Source organism: the organism of the source record quoted next, unplaced genomic scaffold (assembly GCF_019419815.1).
Source record: "Pyrus x bretschneideri cultivar Hongxiangsu unplaced genomic scaffold, Pyrus_bretschneideri_v1 Contig8, whole genome shotgun sequence".
NCBI classification, from domain to species: domain Eukaryota; kingdom Viridiplantae; phylum Streptophyta; class Magnoliopsida; order Rosales; family Rosaceae; genus Pyrus; species Pyrus x bretschneideri.
This window is the reverse complement of record NW_025999820.1, coordinates 11280116-11299705: the sequence shown is the minus strand read 5'-3', so window position 1 is coordinate 11299705 and position 19590 is coordinate 11280116. Positions and strand designations below refer to the sequence as shown.

Sequence of the window (19590 nt, the reverse complement as noted above, 5' to 3'; positions counted from 1 at the left end):
AATTACTAATTTTATTTTAAAAAACTATGTAAATTCATTAATACATTAATGTTATGAACTTCGATCAAAATCTAAAAACTAATAAGGTTTTAGCGAATAAACATTAGTAACTAGGGACTATATACTAATTTTTCCTTTAGATATTTTTAAGTATTAGGTTTTCTTGGGTACTGTTGCTAATGCATTTGTCCAATCTGCTGATCGACGAACTCTTTGTCGCTACTGTGCTTTGATATGGTGGTATTGCAATCTTGCACCCACCGTTCCCACTAACTTTGGGTTGCACTACTGCATTCGTATCGACCCGCACAATATTCGTCGTTGTCCATGTCACGCTGCCTAGATAATGCTGATGCAAATTCATCTTCTGTTCCCAACGAACCCAATTACCACTACTGCTTGTTGCTAGACCACGAAACGAGATCACATCAAACCACTTCAGTCATTTTTTGCCTTACCAAACTCACATGTGTCGTAATCTGACCACTTGTGTCGTGATCTGATGAACCCATGAATTTGATTTTGCATTAGCACACCCACCAGGCATGCTGCGACACCTCATTTCTACCCGCATCGAGTTCATTCCACTTTGTCCCACAAAAGAATAAAAAAGAAATAAGGGAAAAGAAAAAAGGAAACGGAAAAAACAGAGAAAAACAGTTTTGTTGATAAGAAAGTATTTGTTGTTATTCTAGCCTATAAGGGTGGCGTGAGAAAGGTTGATGTTAGGTCTGTATATAGAGTATGTTGCCAAGGGGAGCCTTTGCACACTAGAAGTGCTCTAACGGAGTATGCATGTGCATTTGTTTGTTGTCAAACTCATGTCGTTTACCACCATGAGTTTCATAGGATTGTTGAAAAATATTAGTATTTTAGATTTATTTTAGGGGCATTATGATATAGATCCAAAAAATTGAAGTACTATTGGCTTTAGTCCAATTTTTTGAAATTTCTAATTTAGGTCCACTTAACTATTTTTTAAACATATTTTATCACTTGTTTTCAAATTTTGAATGTTTAAACATCTGCAATCTACTAAACATTTAAAAAACGTTTCAATTCTTTACCCTTTAATAAAATAAAATATTTTTATCATAGATTAAGTTGCAAAAATATACAACCTAATTAAAATGTACTTATACATAAATGTACATATACCTATAAGTAAGATATCAAACGAAAAAAATATATTTAATCAATAGATAAACGAATTGATAGGTACAAACACACAATTTACCTACCTATAAGCAAGATAAATTACTATGTAATATAGGAAAACATATAGAAGCAATCTGTGATAGAGATAGATAATAAAAAAAGAAAAATATAATCTACCTATAATAGAGGTAGGTTATATAACAAAATCTTGTGATACAGGTAGATTAATATCGGCCAAGAAATCTGTTGACGCACAAAATCGGCGAGGACTTTGGTACGACAGAAAGTGTCAAGTTTGTGACCTTCGCTAGGTTGCTCTGATCATTAGTGTGGATAAGTATGTAAATGAATAGAGATAGGGAAGCAAACAACACAAGATGTACGTGGTTCACCCAAATTGGCTACATCCACGGAGTAGAGGAGTTCTCATTAGTTGTGAAGGGTTTACACAGATACATAGGTTCAAGCTCTCTTTTAGTGAGTTCTAGTGAATAGTTTAGTACAAATGACATTAGGGATTATTGTGGGAGAATGATCCCCTTTTATAGAAGAGAGTTTCTAGTTTTGTTCTGACATTGACACGTGTCGTGTTGTGATTGGCCTCTGATATCGACACGTGTTGCGCTATGATTGGCCTCTGATACCGACATGTGTCGTGTTGTGATTGGCCTCTTGGTTGGAGGAAAAGTCTTATGGGTCCTTGACGGTATGCTGTTGACCAGTGCTTAGTAGTTTCGGGATTGGTCAAGTATGGTGCAAACAAAATCAATTAATTTGAGTAAAAATACAACTCAAATGAAGATCCAATTTTGACCATGAAATTAACTAATTTGAACACAACAAGCAATTTGATGAAAGAAGCCACCGACCTCTATTCTTGATCAAACATAATCAAATTTCATATATAGTGGAAGCCTGAGAAGAGAAGAGGAAAACTGAACAATGATAAAGAAGAAGAAGATTCGCAAGGCAAATGATAAATCCTAACTAAGAAAAAGGTTTTAGATAACAAACTAAAAGGAAATAATAGATAAATGAAGAAGAAATGAAGAGGCTTATATCCTCGCTTAGAGATATATAGGAAGTAATTTTATTCCAACAATTATCCTATCATTAAGGGAATTTTATTATTTAAACCTTAAATAGGTAAAACTTATCACAAATACCAATCCTAAAATCAAGGGATAATATTGATTACTTATAAGTAATTTTAGGAGTAAATTGGTATGAAAATGAAAAAAAACTGACATGGAATATAATTGGACTTATCTCAAAAATAACTCACAAAATTGGATTCGTATCAGATTTTCCCTTTATTTTATTATTTGGGTGTTTTATATTTTTGCATATTAACTCTTATAGGGTCACTTATTATAAACACAACTTGTAACTCAATATATATACGAGAACCGAGTCAATGAAGATGCATTCCTTAGTATGTCGTCATTTCAACAATCTTTTTTTCTTCTTCTAAATTTGGGTTGATTAAACAATACCCTTAGTTTCATACTCTGTTATACTCTGTCATTTCAGTTGTAAATGTTTTCCTTCATTATTCGTATTGATTTACAATCCTCACTTATATAGGTGTTTTCAATCCCAATCTTACAGAGTAAGTAATCCTCCTTTTAACTAATTAACTCCTTATGTCAACCAACAATCTCCTTATCCCAACTAACTATGTCTCTAACAACTAAGATTCCAACTAATATACCAACCTTTGTAATCTCTTGACAAGTGGCATTGTTTTAACCATTGATATCCTTCTCACTTGGATCACTATTTTCCACTTCATTCTTCTTACACTAAATAAGCGTTATGAATAAAATAGTAAAACAATTAAGAGAAGTTTGTTCCAATTACAACACATAAGTTGCATGTTAAATATATAAAAACATACACAACTCTAAACTTAGAACACTAGAACAAAAAAAAAACTCATAAAAAAAATTTAAAAAAAAATAACATTTGCCCTATGCAAATTAGCCTCTATACTTGTTACTCAAGAAAAGAAAAGAGAATTTTCTTTTAGTTCACAAGTAAATCCCTATATCCGCAGTTCCTTACTTTTCGTTACGATTTTCCAATGAATGTAATATTTGGTACATTCTTAATCGCTTTATTTACTTATTCTTGATTTATTTAGTAGGTTAATTATTTATATGGTCCTTGAAGTTGTTGGTTAGGGTCCTTGAAGTTGTTGGTTAGGGTTATGATTTCAAGAATTGTTTATATTCTATTGTTGTTTTTATATTGATTATTATATAATTTTATATAAGAAAAAAATAAACATATAATTTTATGGTACTAATTTTAGCTAGCCCACCAAAAAAAAAAAGAAGGGGAAACTTGATATAAGTCCAATTTTTTGAGCCAACAGTAAGAATAGTCCAGTTTATTAAAATAAGTCCAATTTGTTATATTTAATTTTTTAATTATCAATAGTTATCTATTCAATGATAAGATTTATTAAAAAAAATCAAATTTCTTCCCAATTATCTCTTTGCTTATTTATTTTTATTTTTCTTTTTGTTATTTCTCGTTCTTCCTTCTGCTTTAAACCCTATTTGTAGATTTAATTTTTAATTTTTATAATCTACCTATGTCATAGGTTAATTATATTTATCTACCTATATGATAGATTTTTGTTTTTTTTTATAATCAACCTATATCATAGGTATGTTATGTTTTTTCTACCTTTTAATTAGGTTTCATATCTCATGTATAGGTATAATATACATTCATATATTTGTTACTTAAGTTGGGGTAGAATGTTTTGCAGATAAATTTATGTTAGTATATTAGTTTTTTTGTTATAAGATATTAATTATATTTTTTGGAGTTGGAAAATGCATACTATTAAAAGATTTTAATTGATTTTTAATATTTGTAGAAAATATAAAATGAGTATAAAAGAATAAAAACATATAATTAGATAATTGGACTCACTCCTAAAAACACTATATGTTTTTGAACCTGGATCTAAAAACCCAAAAAAAAAAAATATATTGGCTCCGCCCACCAAACAAACAAACCAAAGGGTGCGAAATGCATTACAACTCCAAAACTCAAAACCCAATTCTTAACGTTAAAGATTGCTTTAAAACCTACAAGCAAAAAGATGAAAACATAAAGAAAAAAAATAGTTATCAAACGAGGGCTTAGTTTTCATATGAAAAGGATTCCAATATGAACATCCAATTCTCTTATGATATGCATTGGTATCATGACAGAGGCTTCAAGATAATTAACCAAATTCCAAAAGAAACTTGCCAAAGCCAATCATCCACACATCAACATATACACCATGTTTCCCATCCTCTACTCTAAACCTACATGTGAGACACATTCAAACTTGGGTGAAAAGAGGTGGGTACAATGCCCCAACAAACTGGTCTAACTCATATTTACGCTCTGCCCTAACCTTTGAATATATGTTCTTCTCCCATCTTGGAACTTTGGAGGAAAAGGGTGCATTCTTATCGACGCATCAGTCCACTGTGACGATGGGGGAAAAAGTTGGAGTTGGTTGAATTCTCATAGAGGAAGAATCTGAATTTTCCTTTGATCTCCGTGGAGTTTCTTGCAGTTTCAGCTCCAATTGTATGACACCATTTACATATGTAATTACAGATTTTGAGTCCTGGAGACACGTGTCATTGAACCCCATAATTCACCATCAAGAACAAGGAAATTACGAGTTTCCAAAAAAAAAAAAAAAGAACGAGGAAATTATGAAAAGAAAATAAAGAAAATGATTTCAGCACTCATGTTTTCTCCTTTGTTTATGTCCCTTGATTCTCTTTCAATTTTGTTAATCCAAGCAAAAGAAAAGAGAGGGGTGATGAGAGAGAAAAGGGGAGTGCAGAAATCATTTTTGTTTCGGAAAAAGAAAAGATGGAGAAAATAAGGCCTTGTTTGTGATTCTCACTATTTGTGAGGCACTTTGTGAACATGTGCACCACCTCCACCTGATCCTGGCCCTTCATCATCCACAACGAAGACATCCTCAGGCTCCCTCAGAGCTCCATGCACCAGAACAACCGCGAGGCCAATGCAGAGTCCGGCGACGATATGATATCTCGCGTTAGTAAGGTAAAGCGCGACGAGTGTGACCACCAACAGGGCCATCATCACCACTTGCAAGTTGATCCGGTACCCTAGAATCATCAAAGGTTGGTCATGCAGGAAAAATAGAAAGATCCATGCAACCATCATGACGATGAGGACGATCAACGAAATGGGGTGCCATAGGAGGCTTAGGAAGAGGATGGAAAATGTGATGATGGCGTAGTTCATGCGAAAGAAGACGACATTCGTCTTGATTCTATGGACTGATTGGTTGAAGGTGGAGGGAAGGGTGAGATTTTGCAGTTGTATAATTTCCTGCCATGGTCTTCGGTTGCTTAGGGCTGATTGGATCTGTTCTTTTGCGCGTGGGACGAAATGTTGGTTCAAGGATGCCAGGGATTCGGTCGGGATGGTCCCGTACGTTGTCATTGTCCGGTGGTGGAGACAGAGAGAAGAATAAAATGGTATGGAGGTCTGTGGCAAAGATAGTGCCGAATGTGTGTAGCTTGGATTTCTAATTTTGGGGGAGAAGTTTAGATCACTGATCACATATCAGCTACGTGTTAGGTTAATGTTTAAGCAAGTTTGTTACGATCACATGATGCTTTATTTATAACATTGGATGTACAACAAAGATTAGTTAAGTGAGATCAGCAGGCGCATTGAGAATTGGTGTCAGAACTACTATGAATTTATGGCACCAAAAATGCAAGCTGACAGAACGTAGAAATGAGACCTGATTCCTCGCCCATCACTCAATGGTTCCAGAAAGGAAACCAAATAGTCATCTTGAGATCGAACAGAAAGGAAACCCTATGGTGACTCGATGAAAACCATGAGAAATCTCCTCTTCATGTCAGAACCGGAAACACACACATCTTTCCCAAACCCTGTTCCTCCACTATCCGTAATTAAAATTTAGAAATCAGAGCGTAGCAGATCTATGATTAAATCATTAAAGCTCATGCTAACGATAAGCTAGACCTATTGGACTAATCAAAAAAGTGTGTAGCCAATTACGCATCAAACGCTACTCCTTCCAGCTCCAAAACCTGTTTCCAGGTCTGACACCTCTCAGCTATATACATATGGTATCAACTCATACAATGATATATATACCTTCAAGCACAAGAAACAATGCCATAAGGCATTCTATCAAATGACCTCCCCCAAACTACACATTGTTCAAATAAACTCAACAGGTTTACAGCAAATTTCAGTCCAATAAAAGATTCAAGAAGAAACCGATCTTCGTGCCATGGTTTCGTCTAATTTTCTAAGTACTAAATCTTAGATTTATCAGCAAATTGTTAGGACAGAGATCAATCAATCAATAGGCTTCAAAATTTCAGTACATTTATGCAACATTTGAAGCTGAACAAAAAGAAGGAAATTCTCCAACTTTATTTTTCCTATAAACTACGGCATCAAAACTAAAAACCCCATCTCAAATTTTGGGTTTTGATCAACTAAATTAACCCAGAAAATTAACAATAATAGCAATAAAAACAAGCAAAATAAAAAATAAAAAAAAATTAATACCGAGCAAAGTGATTACCTTGTAAAGCTGCTCAGTGATAGCAGAACCAATCACACCAGTGTTGAAAGCGGCGACGTAGATGGTAACCAATGGGGTGAACGATTTGGGCCTGCTGTAGGGCTCCACCATGTTCCAAAGAATCATTCTTTCCCACTTTGTATAAACGTAGTCTGCGTATTTCCTCCATAGATAGCTCGCCATTTCCGATCGGTTCGAGTTGGGTGTTTTTGCAGTGCCGCTGTGAGAGGTTTTGTCTTTGTAGTCTAGGGTTTGGTTTCATTGAATTTTTCTCTTCTTTTCCCGAGCTTTCTCGGCAGCCAAACGGACTATTTGAGTCGGCCGAAAGAGAAAACAGAGTTGGTTTCCCAAAAAAAATAAAAGGGAAAACAGAGTTGTAGTTGGAAGAGAAACAGAGTCACGTGACACGAACCAAAACATGGTTTTAAAACGACAAGTCGTTCACATTTTACTTTCTATTGGACATTTTATATCGAGTAAATTATAGCAATGGTCCCTTAACTTTAACTCAATTGGAGCAATGGTTCCTCAACTAAAAATTTATTACTATTGGTTCCTCAACTTTAATCCAACTGGAAAAATGATCCCTCAATTTTAACTCACTTGAAGCAATGGTCTCTTAACTTTAACTCAATTAAACCAATGGTCCCTCAATTAAAAATTCATTACTATTAGTCCCTCAATTTTAATCCAACTGAAAAAATGGTCCCTCAACTTTAACCCAATTGAAGCAACGGTCTCTCAACTTTAATCCAATTGTAGCAATGATCATTTTGACAAAATTCTAACGAAATTGACGAAAATGATCATAGCTACACGTTTTGATGAGTTGATGGACCCCAATTGTAGCAATGGTCCTTCCAACATAACTTATATTGACAACATTCTGACGAAGTTGACGAAAATGACTATAACTACACATTTTGTGAGTTGAGGGACCACTAGTAATGGATTTTTAGTTGAGGAACTATTACTCCATTTTTATTAAAGTTAGAGACCATTGTTACAATTTACTTTGTTATATATATATATATATTAAAAAATATCCAAAAGCCCCAAATTAAAATAAAAAAGCAATCCAATCTAATTGAAGCGGGAACCAAAACGCACGACCTTTACGTGTTTAGAGAGAGGAAGAAAACCTCCAGTATAGCAAATACCAGAAAATAAAAATATGAAAATCTAAGGACTTTAAGATCCAAAAACTTATTTGGTATGAGATTTGAGAGTGTTGACAATGAAAAAGAAAGCAAAGAAGGTCGGAAGAGGGGCAAATTGGAGAGGGGAGTATGAAGGAGAGAAAAAGAAAAGAGAAGAGGAGAGAAAGTAGTAAGGAGATCGCAGGTTAAGAGGAGAAAAGAGAAAGAGGGAGTATCAAAGGAAAGAGAGATTCGGCGTGAGGAGAGAGGAGAAAAAAAGGTGCGGACCTTTGAATTTAAAAACTCTAAAAAAAAATTTCTTTTTTCTTTTCAAGGAAAAGACTATTGTTTTAAGTTAGTCTTGAAATCAATTTCTAAAAATAGTTGTACTTGTACCAAATAAGTTTCAAGGCCTAAAATTTAAAAACTATTTTTGAGTTCAAAAGGTTGGATTTGAGTATAATACCAAACGAGTCCTAGTAATTCCGTGTCCAAAACAAAATCCTGAGATGTGGATCAAATAAATTCTCAAACGGAGAATAAAGAAGTAGAAATTTAGCATAAGAATACGAATATAAAAAGGAAAGAAAATAGAAAGAGGGTGCTAGCTAGTTACTTATATGCAGTACGGATTTAATGTCCAAACCCTAAACCACAGCCTAATTACAGTGCTTTATAACTGGTCCAGCGTTTTTATTTCTTGGGCAATACGGCACCACTTTTCTATACAATCTTCTAGCGACGACAATACCTTCCACTGACAAGAAGCAGGCCGGGTTACGAACCCAATCGTACTTCAAATCCCGCCGATAACCTGAAGCAAGAACACACGCATATGAGCTGACATGGTTAACCACACGGCCCTACTATGAGAACACTAGATGCATGAAAACATAAGTTTTCATCCTTTTCGATCAAAAAGGCGGCGAAAGAGGTTCCTCAGATAAGCATAATCGGGTTTTTCATCAAACCTTAAAGACCTGCCGTAGTTCAAGTATGCCCCAATTTCCTTTGGATATCCTCGGCATTACTTTAGTCTAAAGTAGGAGGGGAAATCGCACTATTCATATGAACAGTGTTTTGGACCACATTTCAGTTTAATTACAAGACTGCCACTTAAATGATTTTAAACAACTTTTTCTTTAACCCCCGATTTCCACCCTCTGCATTTCAACCTTTGACTTGAGGAGAGAGAGCGGAGGGAGACAAAACGGCTGACAAATTGGAGAGAGAAGACGATGCCTCTGATTTTTCACTGGGACACAGCTGGGTGTGGCTGTGCCGAAAGGAGAGGAAGGGGACAGAGCGAGTGGAGAGGATGGAAACAGAGAGGCTGACAGATTGGAGAGAGATGGGAGCTACGGGTTTAGTGCCAGGATCTATGGGATTTTCTGCCATTTTTGAGAGAGGAATTATCAGAGAGAGATACAGAACGGAAAGCATGCGTGTATGCATTGTTTAGGGTTAAGAGGTCACGCACAGAGTCGGTGAGGAGGGGATGGGTGAGGGAGGAATGACAGTGTGTGGGTTTTCAGCTTTCTCCCTTGATTCAAAAGGTAATGCACTGTATTTCCTTAATTGTTTAGTGTCTAATTTGCCATTTCCTTTGTTAGAATTGCCATTCATATTTGGTTCTTTCATTCAAATTGCAATGCATGTTAATAATTTGTTTGGTTGGGTGCTAGGATTAAGTCTCAATTTTTGTAAATTAGGGCCTTGCACTGATTTAATTTATTTGTTTCTTGATAAATTTTTGTATGATTCATCATTTTTCTGTTTAGCAATTGTTATAGATTTTGTGTTCTTTCATTAAAATTATCAATAGATCGTTGTAGATTTTTAGGTCATCTTAGGGTTAACTCTATTTCAAGTTATTGTTTTAAATTGTTGTTCACTGTTTGCTTTGCCATTGCATTTATTAAAATTGTCATAGATATTTTTTCCTATCATTAATGCTCTCATAGATATTTTATATTGTTTAGTTAACTATCAGGGTTTCCTCTTAGTCATTTGTAGGTTGTTTAGTTCACCTCTAGGTTAGCTGCATGTCCAAACTTATCCTAGAATTTAATCCATTGTCCTAATAACCAAACTGTACATTAGTTTCTGGTGCTCCATTGCATATAGGTAGTTGTTACCTGTTAAATATATCAATATTTGCATAAGAAGAACCAACATTTGACAAGTATAAGCAGCTGGATTAACACTGAGAGAAAACACTTGAATTTACAGCAAAATGAAAGGTTGACACCAAAACAAAAAGAATTTAAGTAAAAAAGCACCTTAATTTACAAAGTTTATTGTTTGAATTTTGCTGTTCACTGTACCGTTCCCTTTATTAAAATTGGCATGGCTAATTTTTCCTTCATTAAAGCTGTCTTAGATATTTTAAAATTGTTTACTTACCTATTAGACTTTCCTCTTAGTCTTTGCAAATAAGGGGACTACACAGTGTTGAAAATTCTGGTATTTCTGTTTTTCATAATTTTATTTTCCTTTGCTTATGAGTAAAAGACTCCTTTTTAAGTTTATTGCATGTAAATTAGGGTGTGTAGGCTGTTTATCTCACTGTTTAGTTCACTGTTTAGCTGATATTTCTGTCTTTATAAACAAAGGGGCTGCACTGTTTTCATTTTTTTGTGTTTCTTCATACTTTCCTACTGTTTGCTTCTTAACAAATCATCTTCAGGTTCATTTTCCACTTCACATCTTTCGAATCCATATGTTGCTAGGTTGTTTTTTCATTTCTTGGTTTCTTATATATTTCTGAAATTAACTTTTGATTTCATTCTTGATATGCATGTAAATCCAACACAACCATACAGATCAAACCATCCATTCACACAGCAGCCACAAGACAGACCATTAGTGAGGTATCTATCTATCCATTTTAAATTTTGTTTATACAAAGTAATTTCTGATGCAAATCTCTTTACTGTGTTTCAATACAAACTCTTTTTCCTTCTAATTCCTTTACTATGTGATGTATCCTTGCAGCTCAAGTATACACACTTTTTTCAGAAACAGAGTCTCATCCACTGGAATCTGAATTTCCTAGCAGCAGGTATATCCTAACCCTTTCACAATCATCTGTTTCAGGCATTAGAATTTTTTTCCTTCTAATTTTTTGTTGATACAACAATGATTGATTATGAATACTTGACTTCATCTTTAGGAATGGGTTTAACAACCAAACTTAACTTTTTTTACTTAAAGCATTGAATTTTTGCTTTTGGTTTTTTTGTTGCTTTGATTGTGGTTATCAAAATTTGTTGTATGTCTATGTACAAATGTATGTGCAAGTATATGTATCAATATATACCTAAGTATATATCTAAATATATATATATATATATTGGCATCTGTATAGCTATATGTATATGTGTGCATATATAAATGTGTATGTACATATGTATGTATGCATCTCTGTTTGTATGTACATGTATATGTATGTATGTATACATCTATGTGTGTATGTACATGCCTATATAGGTAGGCATGCATGCGTGCATGTGTATATATGCATCTGTTTGTGTACGTGCATGCATATCTATAGACATGACTAATGTTAAATAACAGCCACCAAAAGTTTTGTTTCGCAGAGTGAGTTTTATGGTTTTCCACTATGTTTTTTTGAGTTTTATGGTTTTCCACCATGTTTTTGAAGTTACCTATTTTCTGTTATGTTTTGCATAATTTTATGCCTGCAAGTGGTTTGGTTTAGGGTTCTAACAGAGAAAGGTTTGGGGTATCGCAAGAGGATTTGACAGATTAGATTTGGGGTTTGATTTGTGCGATTTGCAACGAGAGAGAGTAGAATTTTATGGATTTGGCTTTGGGTTCTGACACAGAGAGGTGGGGCATGTCCCAGAGAGGGGATTTCAGGGATTACGTTTGGGTGAGATTTCAGGGATTATATTTGGGGTTTTATTTGTGCGAGAGAGAGAGAGAGAGAGAGAGAGAGAGAGAGAGAGAGAGATGGGACAAGGGTAAGTGAGAAACAATGGACAAGGGTAAGTGAGAAAGAATGTAAAAGTCATTTTTAGGGCCCATTTCGAGGGATTTGTTTGCTTGCCCTTGCTGCATCCTTTTGATTCTAAAGGTAAAAAGGTGATCTTAAAGTCATTTGTTTCGAGATGTTGAATCCCATATTGGGAATTCAAGCCTTATGTAAATAGTTTGAATGATCTCGGGCATCTCCGCCCATCACCAATTGGTTTCGGATTGGATGCTCAAATTGTAATGGAATAAAAGGTATTGTTCTTTTGTTCTTTTTTTATTATCTTTGATTGTTTGAGTGAGGAATGTAAAGTTTATACAAATTGCTTCCTGATGGTGTTTATGACTGGTTTCTGTCAATTGGTGTATCTTTTGACATTTGTGCTAAATGCTTCGTGAAAATTGATGTATGTTGTCTAAATAGTTGTGTTTCAGTTGCCTTTTCTGAGCTTCTTCCTTCCTGTATGATATCTGTTTTTCTAACCTTTTTCGTAGGATATTTGCTCCATGATCTGCTGGTTGCCTGTGAAGTTTTGGTGTTTAATTTCACTCCCCAATTTCTAATTTTGTGGAATATGATTTTACCCAAGTTAATATTTTTACGAAAACCACACAAATTACATTAGTTAAGAAATTGTCTCGATGGGAAAGTGTAATTTGGGATTCTGCAAGTTTGTAACTTTTGATGTTGTTCTGATGCTTTCTGTTTCTTAAGCATAATGATGTTACCTAAACATGTAGATTTTGCATTGCTTTTGTATCATGCAATATTAACATTCTATGTAGCCTCTTAGATAATATTACAATGAATTTACATAAACTTTTAGTTAGTTTTCATAAGACAATTTCAATTTCTTCACTTTGTTTGAAAATTGATGTGTTTACCTTCTGACTACTTAATCGATTTAGCTTGCAGTTTAACTATTGCAGTTTTTATGGATTATGGTTTTATATGGATTCCATTTCTGAAATCAGCATGTGTATCTCATTGTATCTAGAAGTTATTTCGGTTGAAGTAACACGCTTAGCATTTGTACTTAGGAGTTGCGTAATTGTCCTTGATGTATTTTTTTGTTTGGAAAATTTTAGATGAGAAATATTGGATAATTTAATTATAGCCATAACTTGCAATTCTAAATGAAAGGCAGTTAAAAAAAACGTGGATAAACATGCTGTGAAAGGACTGATTCCAAAACACATTTTAACAGCTTTATCCGGCTGATAATTCAGAACATTATCAAGTATAAATGATTGGTCGTCAGTTAATCCTTTATGACATTTACCCTTTGTTTGTTGCACTTTCACAAATTTAATCCATTCCACCATCACAGTTTTTTTTTACTTTTACAGTTTTCCCATGGTTTCCAGAATGCGTTTTCGATCTTAATACTATCTGCTCTGTTGCTTGCAGTTATCAGTTTTTTAAAATTGAAACAACATAATAGTTCTAGGTAAAATTTGTGAAGACCAAGGATGTAACCATCTTCGGTTTCACATTGTTCGCCATTAGATTTCCTAATATAAGTTTTTTTTCACATGATCTTGCTGGTGAATTGTTAAAAGGCACAAAGAGAGAAAACAGCCTCCAATTTTATAAACTAAAGTTCACATGCATTTTCTTTAGTATGGGGTGTTCGAGAAAACAAGTTTAAGGATTAGGTTTGGTTGGATTTCAACCATTACATTTCATAGATTCCAAATCTGTTTACTATCTCATTCAATTGGTGTACGTTAGCTCATTTAACTCAAATTTAATGAGATTTGGTCCTCCAATTTCTCGGATTTGCTAACGGATTTACTTTCTTTGGAAATTTCAGGAACCCTGATTGTGGGAGGAACAAGCTGCTTCATTGCCATTTTTAGGTATACAATTCTGCACACTGATTGCATGTTCAAAGCCTAATTAGTTATACACCATCTTTTTGTTACCTTTGCAAAGCTTTTGTACTTGGATTCTAAATATGTGATTAGTTTGTGAAGAATAAACAAGAAAACTAATCATGGGGACATTCTTCTTTTTCGATGTTCTCCTCTCCGGGTGTAAATAAAAGGTCTAGGCGTAATGATTTCAGGGTTTAGAATTGATTCGAAAATATGAAAAAATGCTGCTTCTCTGTTTGTTTTTGCGGTTTGCTGTAGTGATTCCAACTTAGTATATACTCATTTTTATAGAACCATGAATGCTGGTTGTTAAATGTTGTGCCATTTGAAAATCCTTAGTTCTGCGTTCGTTGGTTTTTTTGCTGTTTTCTGTTGTGATTTCAGGTTAGTTTATACTTATTTTTATAGCACCATAAATGGTGGTTGTTAAATGCAGTCCAAATGTTCTGTTTTAACTCAAAACCCTCCTCTTCCAAAAATGAACATCATCTCTGCTGAAAATTCTTTCGTTTTTTTTACATCTGTGGTAACCTCTGCAATGCAAAACAACAAAAACCCTCTTTATAACTTTATTTATTGTCTCCATGAATGTTACATGTACAATACATTGGTAACTGCCTAATAAGAAAACTAACTGGACCTGTAATTAATGCATGTAAAAATTTATGTAAGCAATATTTACAGAAGCAGGTTTCAGTTCTCAGCAAGAACGAACTATTTTGGTGTTGCTTGCTAGGTTGTTATTTCATTTCTTGGTTTCTTATATATTTCTGAAATGCATTTTTTATTTGATTCTTGATATGCATGTAGATCCAACACAACCATACAGATCAAACCATCCATTCACACAGGAGCCACAAAACAGACCATTAGTGAGGTATCTGTCTGTCCATTTTAAATTTTCTTTATACAAAATAATTTCTAATACAAATCTCTTTACTATGTTTCAATACAAACTCTTTTTCCTTCTATTTTTTTGCTATATGATGTATCCTTGCAGCTCAAGTGTGTGCACTTTTTTCAGAAACAGAGTCTCATCCACTCGAATCTCGATTTCCTAGCAGCAGGTATATGCTAAGCCTTTCACAATCATCTATTTCAGTCATTAGAATTTTTTTTCCTTCTAATTTTTTGTTGATACAACAATGATTGATTATGCATACTTGACTACATCTTTATGAATGGGTTTGACAACCACACTTAACTTTTTCTACTTAAAGCATTGAATTTTTGCTTTTTGTTTTTTTGTTGTTGCCTTGATTTTGGTTATCAAAATTTGTTGTATTAGCAGCCCTACTGCATTTGTTGGGTTTTTTAGGCATGAGACTACACAAACAAAGAAAAGATAACATAGTTGTAAAGCTTAGGCTCCAATCAGGTAAATTGTGAGATTTCAAACACGGAGATTTAGTCCATGTTTAAAAACTGCCAAATACATTGGCAACTGTTAAGAGCACGAACTACAAATCTGTAAGGTAAAAAAGCTTGCACATAAGTTCAAACGATCAACTGTCAACCTATGATTGTTACTGTTTTTTAGCTGGACGTTATCATTCTAACATGGTATCAAAAGAGATTATAAGCGTGTGTGGTCTTAAACCACCTAACACCATGTATAAACAAATAATTAACATCTAAAGATGGAGACATGCAACACGAAACCTGCACATCATAGCAAAACCTAGATGGATCCTTAATATTCCTTATGACAGTGATTAAGTTATACACATAACTCTTGCTCCATAATTACATCACTTCCAAATGCAGCTATGGGGTGAAAACCTACCAACCCCAGCTAGCATGAAAAGAGAAAAGAAGGGTCCATATGGCAATCGAAATACCTCGGGCTTCTTAATGTAATGCTTAGAATCACACTGCTCTAGCCTTATCATTCTCCTCTTAGCGTCCTCATTCTGATATTTTGAGCCTGCACATAGAGAACAGCATAAAATTACAATTTATAAGGCATATTGATGCAGTGAACCTACATCACATATGCCGTGATTAGAAATGTTCTAATGTTCTATTTCAAAACATATCATTTACTATGAATGCTGTATCTTCTGTCAGTTAAGCATGAATGCCACATAATAAACACACTCATTACATAAATGCACACCATTGTACTGATAATACGTACATAACCTGGAACTAATGGCTATAGTGTATTACTAATTTGGTGTAGCTTTGCTGGGATCTCTGTTTCACCTATGTGTGATTAGTGGTAATAAAATTTTGCCACTGTCTCTGAGCTATTATTTTCATTGCTGTTCTGTGAGTTAGTGCTAATTGATTTGCTTTGTTTGCGATTTTCAGAAAGTTGGATCGTTAGCCGGAAAACATGCCCCTTTGACTTCTGAGGTATATTATTTAACACTGGTTTAATTACTGTTCTTACATTTTTTTGTGCACATCGGGATTATATGTAGCTATCTAATTATGCCATCCTTTGACTATGTATGAGCACGATAGCAGTAGAATGTGTAATTGTTACATCCTAAGTTGGTGTAATGTAAAAAAAATTTGTGCCATCAAAACTACACTGACACATAATTCTAAATAAAAGGCAGTTAAAAATGATCAGCGTGGATGAACATGCTGTGAGAGGACTGATTCCAAAATACATCTTAACAGCTTTATCCGGCTGATAATTCAGAACATTATCAAGTCTAAATGACTGGTTGTCAGTTAAACCCTTCTGAGATATACCCTTTGTTTGTTGCACTCTCACAAATTTAATCCGTTCCACCATCACAGTTTTTTTAGCTTTTACAGTTTTCCCACGGTTTCTGGAATGCTCTTTCGATCTTAATACTATCTGCTCTGTTGCTTGCTGTTATCAAGTTTTAAAAATTGAAACAACGTTATAGTTCTAACCAAAATTTGTGAAGGCCAAGGATGTAACCATCTTTGGTTTCACATTGTTAATTTGAATTATGAAGTTGTGAGTGAATAAATTGGGAGTCTGAAATGTGTGTCTGCCACATGGGTTGGGTTGGGTTGTATTAGTGACTCTGTGTGAGTGTAGAGGTGGGTGTGGAGGTGGAGGTGGAGGTGGTGGGGTGGTGGTTTTGTTTTTGCGCCATCCCAAGACCAAGGAGAATGCATGTGAGAAAATGTGATGAGTTTTAAACTCATCACTCACTTATTAGTCAAGTCAACCATTTTCCACTCAACTCTGATATGCCAATTTGCCAACTGCCATATGGTTTTAATTTGAATAGGTTTAAGGATTAGGTTTGATTGGATTTCAACCATTAGATTTCGGATTAAAAGCATTAGGTTGAACGATTAGATTTGGTTGGATTTCAACCATTACATTTCATAGATTTGAAATCTGTTTACTATCTCATTTAATTGGTGTATGTTACCTCATTTAACTTAAATTTAATGATATTTGGTCCTCCAATTTCTCGGATTTCCTAACGGATTTACTTTCTTTGGAAATTTCAAGGACCCTGATTCTGGGAGGAAGAATACACTGCATTGCCATCTTTAGGTATACAATTCTGCACACTGATTACATGTTCAAAAGCCTAATTAGTTATACACCATTTTTTTTATTACCTTTGCAAAGCTTTTGTACTTAGATTTTAAATATGTGATTAGTTTGGAAAGAATAAACGAGACAACTAATCATGGGTACATACTTCTTTTTCGATTTTATCCTCTGCATTGTTTCTTGAATGAAATTGGATTCATAGATGTAGGGATACAGCAACAACTGAGGTGTGAATAAAAGGTCTAGCCGTAACAATTTTAGGGTTTAGAATTGATTCGAAAATATGAGAAAATGCTGCATTCTCTGTTTTTTTTTTTTTTTTTTTTTTTTTGCTGTAGTGATTCCAACTTAGTATATACCCATTTTTATAGTACCATGAATAAAGAATATGCAATTGCTAGGATCTCAATTTGATAATCCGATTATAAATGGATCTATATAAATCAAGGCTAATTCAGTCCAACTTGATATAGTATGACTTAATATAACATATCCTTTGATCTTTATATTACTTATGGTTTTCTGTAGTGGTAGTTTAATTAAAATCGAAAAATATAATAAGAATGAGGTTACTCATTCATTATATTTTAATATTTTCTAGGTTTTAAATTAACTTTGATCTATCCTAATATGATGTTAATCGATTCTGAATCAATAAATAAGATTTGATGATCCAAATAGGATTCAAATCTGTTAATTCGATTTCAAATATGATGTTACATGTACTGTAGATTGGTCACAGCCTAATAAGAAGACTAACTGGAAGTGATTTAGCCCTTCATTCTCATTTTTTTTGTTCAGTCCAGTGCCAACAAAAAATAAGGGTGCCTGAAAATCATTTACCTAAGCATATATGTTTAACAGCTTCCTTCACTGTAGATTAATATCCAACGATTCTAACCTATATTATATCATTTATATACTTTTGGAAGTATGTCATAATCAATTTGATTTTTTATTGGTATGTGTGAAACCAATTTGATTCAGGTTACAAGGTTGAGGGTTGCGGATAGTTAATCATGTTCAATAACCTTAGTTACAGGGCCATTCACTTAAATTTTGTTTTCAAGTTATAGAAATACGGCTTTTCATTCTTACTTAATATAAGCTTTCATTACATCTTCAGTTTCACATCATTCATCATTGTATTTGCTAATATCAGTTTTTAGTGTGATAAGCTTACCGGTGTATTGTTAAAAGGTAGTGAAATAATCTGTGCTTGACGACTTACCTGCTCAAACAGCGCTTTTTGTGTGTTTTGTTAACTGCTAAGTAGGTTTTTAGGAACTTTGTATTTTCATGTTTTCACGAATTTAGAAAACAGTTTTGACGATGGAGATTGCCTGTTGAGTAGGAGGACTTGGCTTTTGGGGACATGATAAATTCAAATTTTAGCAGATGTTTGTTTCCTCCATTTTCCCAGTTTGTTGGTTTCTAATTTCTCTTTGGAATCAATTGAACCTCTTCAGTGTGGTCTGGTGTGAGTAGATAACATTGTAATTGGTATTGTTTAAAGAATCCACAAAATGCTGTCTGTTTATCTCCTGTCAGTTTAATCTTCTTCTTCTGGGTGAAGAGAATGAATTGGCAGAAAAAAGTTTTGATTTTGCTTATTGGGTTCAATCCTCTTCCTTCCACAAACTGTTTGGTTGCCGAGAAAATGATGGAACAGGAAGAAAATAAACATTGATTTGGTTGTATTAATTTTTCCTCATTTGGGTAATTACAGATGCGGTTTATATTCCTCTTATGTAAGAGATGAGTTCTTGAAACCAGAAGAAGTTATTGTTGAATTGATGCTGAATTAGATGCATTTAGATTTAATTAGTTATGAATTATCCATTTTTCTAATCAGCCATTCATTCTTTTCCTTTTCAACATGAATTGGCCAAAATTTTCTTTAACCATTGAATGAAGTGAAAACGGATGTTGGTCTGGTAGATGGTTTTATGAAATTCGGTTGATGAAACTGAACCATGTAGTTGAATTTAGCTCAGATGTGTGCTGGTTCGAGTTTTCTCATGTCTCTGTTTCTTCAGTTTCATATGGAAACAGACCTTCTGCTTATTTTTTCCTTTGAACAGTTGTGGTTACAAAATTAGCTACTTGAACGAGTCCTCAACACTTTCTATTTTTAATTACATCTTGAAATGGTTGCCTACACTGCATGACACATCGACATCCTCAAATGAATGCTTCTTCTTTTATTAGAGTTGCAATAATCTTCCCATACATGTTGTAATACCCACATGAGCTTGCCAAAGGTACTGACTGGGTGCTAA

General features: G+C 34.1%; 1 protein-coding gene and 1 long non-coding RNA gene across 2 annotated transcripts; one reads left to right on the top strand and one right to left on the bottom strand.

Annotated features, from left to right (window-relative positions):
- Positions 1–4045: 4045 nt before the first annotated feature.
- LOC103944962 (PRA1 family protein F2-like) lies at positions 4046–5914 on the bottom strand. The gene has a single exon (XM_048575713.1). The coding sequence runs from the start codon at positions 5656–5658 to the stop codon at positions 5089–5091; it is 570 nt and encodes a 189-aa protein (XP_048431670.1). The 5' UTR covers positions 5659–5914; the 3' UTR covers positions 4046–5088.
- A 3231-nt stretch (positions 5915–9145) lies between these two features.
- On the top strand, positions 9146–17307 carry LOC125473077. Its single transcript, XR_007254993.1, has 5 exons — positions 9146–9482; positions 14617–14683; positions 14831–14873; positions 16123–16167; positions 17261–17307. It is a non-coding gene; the product is annotated as an uncharacterized LOC125473077 (long non-coding RNA).
- The last annotated feature ends 2283 nt before the right edge of the window (positions 17308–19590 follow it).